Source organism: Clinocottus analis, unplaced genomic scaffold (assembly GCF_023055335.1).
Source record: "Clinocottus analis isolate CAN_PGR_092001 unplaced genomic scaffold, fCliAna1.0.p SCAF_12, whole genome shotgun sequence".
In the NCBI taxonomy this organism is placed as follows: domain Eukaryota; kingdom Metazoa; phylum Chordata; class Actinopteri; order Perciformes; family Cottidae; genus Clinocottus; species Clinocottus analis.
Window position 1 is genome coordinate 1,368,591 of NW_027175843.1, and position 8,353 is coordinate 1,376,943.

General features: G+C 44.3%; 1 protein-coding gene across 1 annotated transcript; it reads right to left on the reverse strand.

Moving 5' to 3' along the window:
• Window positions 1-1,633: 1,633 nt before the first annotated feature.
• Window positions 1,634-7,741, reverse strand: ftcdnl1 (formiminotransferase cyclodeaminase N-terminal like 1). Its single transcript, XM_068572612.1, has 6 exons — window positions 7,647-7,741; window positions 6,571-6,704; window positions 6,258-6,353; window positions 5,579-5,734; window positions 3,911-4,099; window positions 1,634-3,005 (listed from the first exon to the last, which is right to left on the reverse strand). Exons 2-6 carry the CDS (start codon window positions 6,683-6,685, stop codon window positions 2,569-2,571), a joined length of 993 nt encoding a protein of 330 aa, XP_068428713.1. The 5' UTR covers window positions 6,686-6,704; window positions 7,647-7,741; the 3' UTR covers window positions 1,634-2,568.
• Between the last annotated feature and the right edge of the window lie 612 nt (window positions 7,742-8,353).

An 8,353-nucleotide genomic window follows, 5' to 3' on the forward strand; every position in this document is an offset into this window, starting at 1 on the left:
AAACAGAGAGAATCAAACACGTTTCAGAGGGAAAATTAGTGGAGTCAAAATGGATTTCATATCCAAGACACGATTTTGCTTGCAAATTTAAAAACGCGCGTGCATACGTGTGTGTGTGTGTGTGTGTTTGTGGAGACAGGATACCTCTGGGCTTGTGCTGTGACCTAGATTAGGCCTTGATGCATCCAAGCCTGGCAGGCTGAGAGAAAGAGTGTGTGTGTGTGTGTGTGTCATCCATAGAGTAAATGCGTTTGCACGTGTGTCTAGATGCAGAAGAGAGGGAGACAGCAGAGAGGAGAGAGAAAGGATGTGTGTGTGAGGGGGAGAGTTGTGTATGTATGCATGAAATGAAGCTGCATGGCTGCGTTGCTTGTGTGACTAAGAGCCTCAGCTGGGTGACATACAAAGAGGTGAATGTTCACGCAGTAAGAGAGCTTATTCAGCGCACACGTTGATGTAAATTGCACATCTTCTGCCTCAAAGAGCAACTTCACGTAACTTCAAATACAGAAAAATGCACACAGCATAAATAACAGCATTGTACATTCAGACATTTGACGCCAAAGCACACTAATCGAACTGGAGGATGTTGTGAGTCATACTACCTTGGTTAGTGTGTAAAGATTAACAGATTAGCGCCCACTCTCTGCATGTAGATTATAGGCAGTTATCAGCTCTGGAACCACTGATGTACTGAGCATATGGCTAAAAATTAAACATCAAGATGTTTGCTTTTAAATCTTAGCCTGACTTTGCCTTTGTGCTACATCCTTGTAGCTCAGTTTATCGTTACTTAATGACTCAAAACCATACCTCCTTGCTCCATCAATGTGCTGCTATACAGTGCATTATACTGGCCTTATGCAAGAAATGAGTGGAATCATCTCGCCCCAGTTAATTCCTGACCTGTCCTCTGGCCAAATTCGCCTCAACGTTATAAATTGTTAATCATGTGCATCATGAGCTCACAGTGTGTGTACAGACTTGGCAAGATGCTTGACTAAATGGTAAACAACTATATATATTTATGTATGCATTTAAAGCTGGGGGGGCTCAAGATGGTACATTTACACAAAGCTCTGGATGTTTCTGGGAGAATTCAGTTCTTGACTTGAGATAAAAATAGCTGTTTCACACACAGATGGTGACGCTCCCACAGAGTCATGCATCCAAGGCTGATGGTGGAAAATGATGGGAAACGACTCATCAGCAGACTCATCAGTAAACACAAGTGTTCCATTTGTTCCAAACAGGAAATGACACGCACGCACACACACACGCACACACACAATTCAATGTCCACTCTGCAGGACGACGTGGTGTGATTCCTGCTTTAGGTCTTGGTTGGGTTGAGAAGAAATTCTTAAATAAAAACCCAAATCTATTTTAGTGAAAGTGTCAGAAAAGGAAGGGATCAGTTATAGAGGATGTGGGAATATTTGCCACTCCATCATAATCATAATAAATGTTACTTTAGTCACAGCACTTTACATTGTAAAGACAAACAATAAGGCAGCAATAAAACAAGAAAGATGACAATAGTGAGAAACAAAATAAAAAACTAGTATCACAGATTAAAAGCAGATTTAAAGTAACATCATGAACATGATACCAGGATAAAAGGTTCAATTAATATATTATTTTATTATTGTTGTATCCATAACATGCTATCACGCACGGTTGCTCATTAAAACAATAAAATATTTTTAAATGTGGTCATAGGATTGGATGTCAGGTGATATGAATCTATGAATAAATCCAGTGATATGAGGTGAAATGGGTTCAACATTGTGTTTGAGCTCCACATGGGAACTAGCTTCAGCAATAACTCAAAGTGCATATCATTTTGAATTGAAATAATACTGCTTGAAAATAAAAATAAAACATGAAAGCATGAATCGTACCTCTTGTCGGTCTCATACTGCTGTCAGGATGTAGTGAAGTTATTTGATAGAAGTTACCGACGACTTACAAAAAATACAAAAAATTCAATAAACTGACATTCCCATCAGCTGCAGCTGTGCTGATAATTAGCAAATGTTAGCACGCTAGCTCCCTAAACATGGGGCAGTGGAAATAACACCTGCTAAACGTCAACATGCTAACGTTCTGACGTTAGCATGTAGATTTAAACCACGTTCTAACTTGTAGCTAGCTTGCACTTTAACATCAAATTCGCCACTATGGTTGGGACCCAATATAAGTGAGTTGGGGCTCAATGATTTAGAAAACCCTTTATGCATATTCAAGATTGTTTAACAGCTGAAGACAGAGTTGTCGCCTAACATAGCGGTTAGCTAATGAGCTAACTCTAGTGACATGTGACTAATCAAATTAGCTAGCAACAGTTTGTTAGAAATGAGAATCCCACATTTTCTTTCTCATACAAATCAAATACTTTTTGACTCACAAATTAGTCGTAAATCTGGCGCCGTTGCACCTTGACGGTCATCCGTTCTGACAGAGAAGGCGGCGCTCAACAAAGCGGTCAACTCTCATGCTAATTAAAGTGACAACAAACCAGGTTCTTGTGCGCGAGGTTTCACTGGTTTTGGCGAGGCTTCGTTCTCACATGCGGATCCCGCCCCGTTCTTTCCAGAACTCGGCGACCCTTTGAGACAGTGCGATCTCTGCCAGGCCCCTGCACTCTCGGGGGGTGAACCCCACCAGCGCGGTGCCCTTCACGCCGACCCCCGCCCTCCCCGCCAGCTCCGCGACCCTCGCTGCGATGAGGGACGCCGGAACGTGACAGTACGGCTGGCCGGCGATGCTGAAGCACGGCCACGGTTCTCCTGCGGACGCGTGACTCGTCGGGCTCCCTTTCACGCTCTCCACGTTGCAGGCGATTTCCACGGCGCCCTCGTGTGGCAAGGCCAGCACCTGCACCCCGGGCAGCCCCCCCGGGCTGGACTCCCTCAGGGCCGAGGCGATCCCGCGTCCCAAGGCCAAGTCCCGGGTGTCGATGGTGACGTTGCAGTTCATGACGTACGGACTGGCCCCGACACCTGCAGGACATCGTGCGAAAACCAGAGATGAAGACCTTCTCTGGGGAAGAAGTTTCAACAATGCACATTTGTTGTCGCTCAACTGCACTGCAGTCCATGGAGGCTGTAGCCGGTGGTGAAAGTGGGATATTCTGCCTCACACACGATTCATTTCTCTGTGAGACCGTCGATAAACTATTTAAAACAACAGGTCGAGAGAGAAGCGCCGTCTCTGAGGAAAAAAGCTGTCGATCAAAATCCTTTAGTGTTGCACCAGATGACACGACATCGGCAACGATTGTCACGTTGGGCGACAGAATGGACGGCGGTCACACCAGCAGCTGTTCTGAAAGGATAAGTCTTTCAATACTCGCGTCACATGCCATATTGCACGTAATAAGTTCTCATGTCCATAATGGCCTTGAAGTGATGACTCTAGTGTGCGAGTGTGACTACACCGAAAGAAATTGGGAGGAGAAAACCACAGCAGTCAAATTCATCCTGAAGTTCAGCTGAAGCGAATGTGGACCGCAGTTTATCCCTCAACCGTGAGCTCAGCAAGGAAACCGTCCGCTGAGACAGAAAGAGAGATTTTTCTAATAGAAACTGTAATTTTGTGCAATGGCCTTTTGATTTGGAGAACTCTGACTTCTGGAGCCTCGTATGAGCTTCAGCTGAACTTCAGAGCATACTATTCCCCCCCGAGACGAGGTCCATGTGGTTTTGGACAATGATCATTTAAATGCCACTTTCCTGAGCAATAAAAATGAGAATTCAAGTAACCTGTTATAGCGTCATAAGCTAATATGCCCCATGTATTAAAACAAAGTCAGATGCAAAGCAGCGTTGTAAGCTTCCTCTCAGGCCTTCATCTCCAGGAGCGCGTCCAGCTCATCAGACGTCTCCGACGCGTACCGCCGGCTCACCTGTGAGGCCGAATGGTTTGCGAGGCTGCGGCCCCACGTCGGGCCTGATCGCCTGCAGGTCCGGCGTCTTCTTGAACCAGCCCATCTCCTTCCTCCTCTGCGCCAGCCCCCGCTGAAGGGGGGCGTCCGCCCAGCCGAACAGGAATGCACTGGAGCCCTGGACCCGCTCCGTGAGGCCCTGAGCCACGGCTGGAGCGCCGGCGCCAACGCAGGCATGTTAGTCATGCAGCAAATGGAGCACACACACACACACACACATACACACACACACACACACACACAAGTTCAGAGAGAGGTTCAACAAGAGCATGACAGACAAAACACACCTGAGGGGGTTTAATTCAGACGTCTGCAGACACGTGGGCCGCTTCGGTGCGCGCATGCACGAACACGGCGCTTGTTAGCGAGTTTGCCAATTATTATTCTGAAGTCACACCACACAGATTAGCATACGTCAGGCATGCTGGCGCACATGCTGGGCTACTGCTCATTATCAGCAAGACACATGGTTGCTAAGTCAGCTGGCAAACTGTGAAACTAATCAACAGCACAGGAAGCTAAAGATGTCACCTCATCAGCCACCAGACACACTGCGCTGCAGCGCGTTACAGGATGTATTGACGAGTGCTGTGTGTAAAAGGAGGCAGATAAGGTCTAAATTACTACAGAATATTTTTTTTTAAAAAGGGCTAAAGGTAAATTGCAGCTGCCCGATGAAAAGGAGAAATTGCAAGTCACATCTATTGCACGAGTCATCCCTGAATGTTTGTTCTATTTGAGTCTCTGACGAGAGTCAAAGCACGTTCATACAATCGGCTGAGTCGTGAGAATGGTCTCGTTCCCATGAAGGGAGGTATTAAAATAACTCTGGATTCAGCTGTTGGTGCATTTAAAATGTTAATAAGAGCTATTCAAGTGTTCAGACTGGGGAGCCAGTGCAGCTCAAAAGGATCTGCTGGTTTACAGACGTCTCTTTTCCAATGTAAGTCCATGGGAGAAAGTATTTTTAGGCACCAAACGCGTCACGGGACAATCTGGCATGCCACCAAGCCTAAAACAATTATAGCAAATAACATTATGCAGGAAATAAAATGCATAATGTCCAAGCACATATTCCTCAGACATGCAAAATTACAAAGACAAATGATGTTAAACATGCAAGATTGGGAGGATTTAGAGTCTGGTGACAACGGGCCAGCTGCTAATTGCTAAGTGTGCTAACAGTTTAAACTCTGCAAAAGGTGCTGACAGAGCGAACAGGGTTCACCTGAGGGGGGACCTGGTGGGTGGGTGCTACGCTAACATGATGACGCAGTGGGTCTGTACGGCATTACCGGCTGTAACCGCTGTGTGTGAGCGGCGCAGGGATGCTCACATGCACTCACATACTTTAAAAGCCTGCTTGGCCGGCCCGTCTAGGTCAACAAAGCCCGGATGACAACACACACGGTCAGAAAATGTCCACTTAGGAGATTTGTGGCTTCTACAAGAGGGAGGCGTCCATACAAACTCTTCTTTCTTGTGAACGCCGTAAACACGACCTCATTTGAAGGCAAGAAAATGACAGTGCCCTGAAAAGCTAATGAACAGATACAATATAGGACACCGACTGGAAGCTCAACCGGCAGGGACGAAGCATCTAAGTGCACTCACGCACATGCATCTCACCCCGAGCCTCTTTAGCACAGTCCTCCACTCCCACCTCCTCGCCCAGGGGGTAGATGGGTATGAGGTCGACGGCACCCATACACGGGTGGACCCCTTTGTGGGCGCCCATGTCGATCAGCACACAGGCTTTCTCGCACGCAGAGAGAACCGCCTCCCCTTTGAGGACAAAAACAAAAGACATAACAAAGCATCAAACATACTGTCAGAGCCACGTTCTGATGTGACGGGGAGGGAACGTAGCCGATCATGATGTTCTATTTAAAGTTGTGTGCGTATACTTCAGCAGAAAGTCTGAAAAGAAAAATGAATACAAAAATAAATAGAAGATTTTGGTGAAATGAAGCCGTTTCAGGCTTTTGAAGCGAGTGTAGCACAAACAACTGTAAACCTCGACAACTTTGCCTGCATTGTCAGAAGGTCTTGTTCGGGATAAGCATTCAATAAGACACACTTTTCTCTGTGATCTTTCCCAGAAAAATGTTCATCCTGATTTTTTTTTGTGGTTAAATCCCTGACAAAGCTTATTAAAGGATTTCCCCCCGTCTCAGAGGATTGGAGAGCAGGGGACGGAGACGGGATCCCTGCAGCGAGTAGCTGACTCTATTCTTCCTTCTGGAGCACAAGAATGAACAGAAAACCATGACACCTCCTCCCACATGTAAAAAGGTTGGATACTTACGGATAGAGTCGACGCTGGCCACAATGGTGATGACAGAACGGTTGTAGTCTTGGTCGTTAAAGATGTTCAGCACCGCGGTCCCCTCTCGTCTAACACCTGGCGTGTGATTGTGCAAAAATCGCTCAGGTAAAAATGATGTTTTATGGCGAGTCTTCTCAGGTCACTATGTAGCTTTGCAGCTGCATAACCAACCCAGACAGCATGTGTAGCAGCATCATAATGGGGATGTACATGTTGGGAAATAAAGTATTGTTAGTAACAATTATCCCCAGACTCGTTGATTACATGCAACACAACATTAAGTTGCACTTGCCATCTTTGTCGTATAAGGCTGCCCTGGCCACGGTCTCCACCAGGTCTTTCCTGTGAGCCTCGGAAACATTGAGAAGACAAGCCACCAGTCTTCTGCCGAAGGAACTTGAAGACATACCTCTAGCGTAGCTGCTGCTGAAAGGACAGAATTGAAACCGGACCAAAGATGAACCAAAAGCTGACGAGCAGCCAAACATGAAACAATATTCCACTTCCACCCAAATGTATCAGGGCAAAAAAGAAGCCAAGATAAGGAATTTCGTAACCATGCATGACCACACATGTATGATACTTTAGAAATTGAAAGTTGAAATCCTAAGCAACCCATTAAGAAGGTTTGCTTCTACAGGTGTGGGTAGCTACCTGGTACTGTCAGAAAACCTCAGATATATCTTGATGTGCATCTAAAATCCATGTTGTTATAATCTTAGCATTTGGCATTGTCTCACAATTGTCACTTGTGGCCATCGTGTCTGCTGTTGAAGTTACATAGCTTGAAGGCACACTTCCAAGTACAGTACACCTGTTTGTTCCCCCATTTTTGTTTGTGATGCTCCTTTAAATGCGTCACTATTATAAGCATTTGTATTAATAGTGTTATTTTGGGCCAGTGGGTGAGTTCTTTAATAAATACATGGCTACTATTAGTGTTAAACTGCTTAATGTGAACTGTTCAGTCAAAATTGAAAAACAATCCAATAAATGTCTTGAATGATTATGCCATCTACCGAAGGCTTGTGATTCTGAAGTTTACTACGGGAACTATGAAGCAACAAAATACTTGTTTTTGCCTGTGATGCAAAGCACATGACTCCAGGAAATACAAAAGTCAATCTGTGTAACTATGTCCTGGAGTCTAGACTGAATCTACAGTTTAATAATGTAACTGAAGTAGTTTTTAAAGTCGTCCAGTGCAGTAGGTGTTATTAAACTGACGTGTATGTCCATGTCAGAACTGACTGTACAGTTACAGACAGTGTTCAAAGTCCATGAAGGAGTAGGCTAACTCACTACATTGGCCTGCAACATTCAAAAACATGCAATTGCCTAACAATTAGTCCATAAAGAATGTCATACTTGCGTTACATTAAATTGTCTTCCGTCATTAAGCGCAATTCCTTTACGTAAACATCAACAGAGCACTTCAGTTCAGCGTAAAAACACACAGGTAGACTTCAGCACGTGTAGCTAAAGATGAGAGAAATGGTACAAGATGGTTCCCTCCTATTTAGGTTTCCAACTATAACCCTATTTTCTGTTGGACGCAACATTTTGCACAATTATATACATTATTAATCTTTTGCGTTATTTATTAAAAATATATTTCTACTTATTTTGTCACTTAATATTCTCTACGTATGTACTTTGCATAGTGGGAGGCTTTAATACTTTTTTGATGTTATTTTTATTTGAAAGAATAACCCAAACCAGACGGTGCTGGAAACTAGTTTGAGAATATATGGTTTTGTTTTGTTTCCTACTGTTATGTCCTCTTTCTTGCATACATTGTTATTTCTTATATTGTTTTATTTTTATTATGTAAAGTGCCGTGAGTACCTTTTTCAAGAGATATACAAATACATGTTTTTTATTATAATACTTACATTTTTATTATGTCTATTCATGAATGTCGTTTCTGAATCTATTTAATTTAAAGTCTTTATCTTGAGCACTTGACTAACTGAGCGGTCTGTTGTGGTTCACTGACGAAACCGGAAGTACAAAGAAGTTGCGCTTGCGAGATTCTCGGCTCTCTGGAGGAAGAAAGAAATACAAGCGCAGAA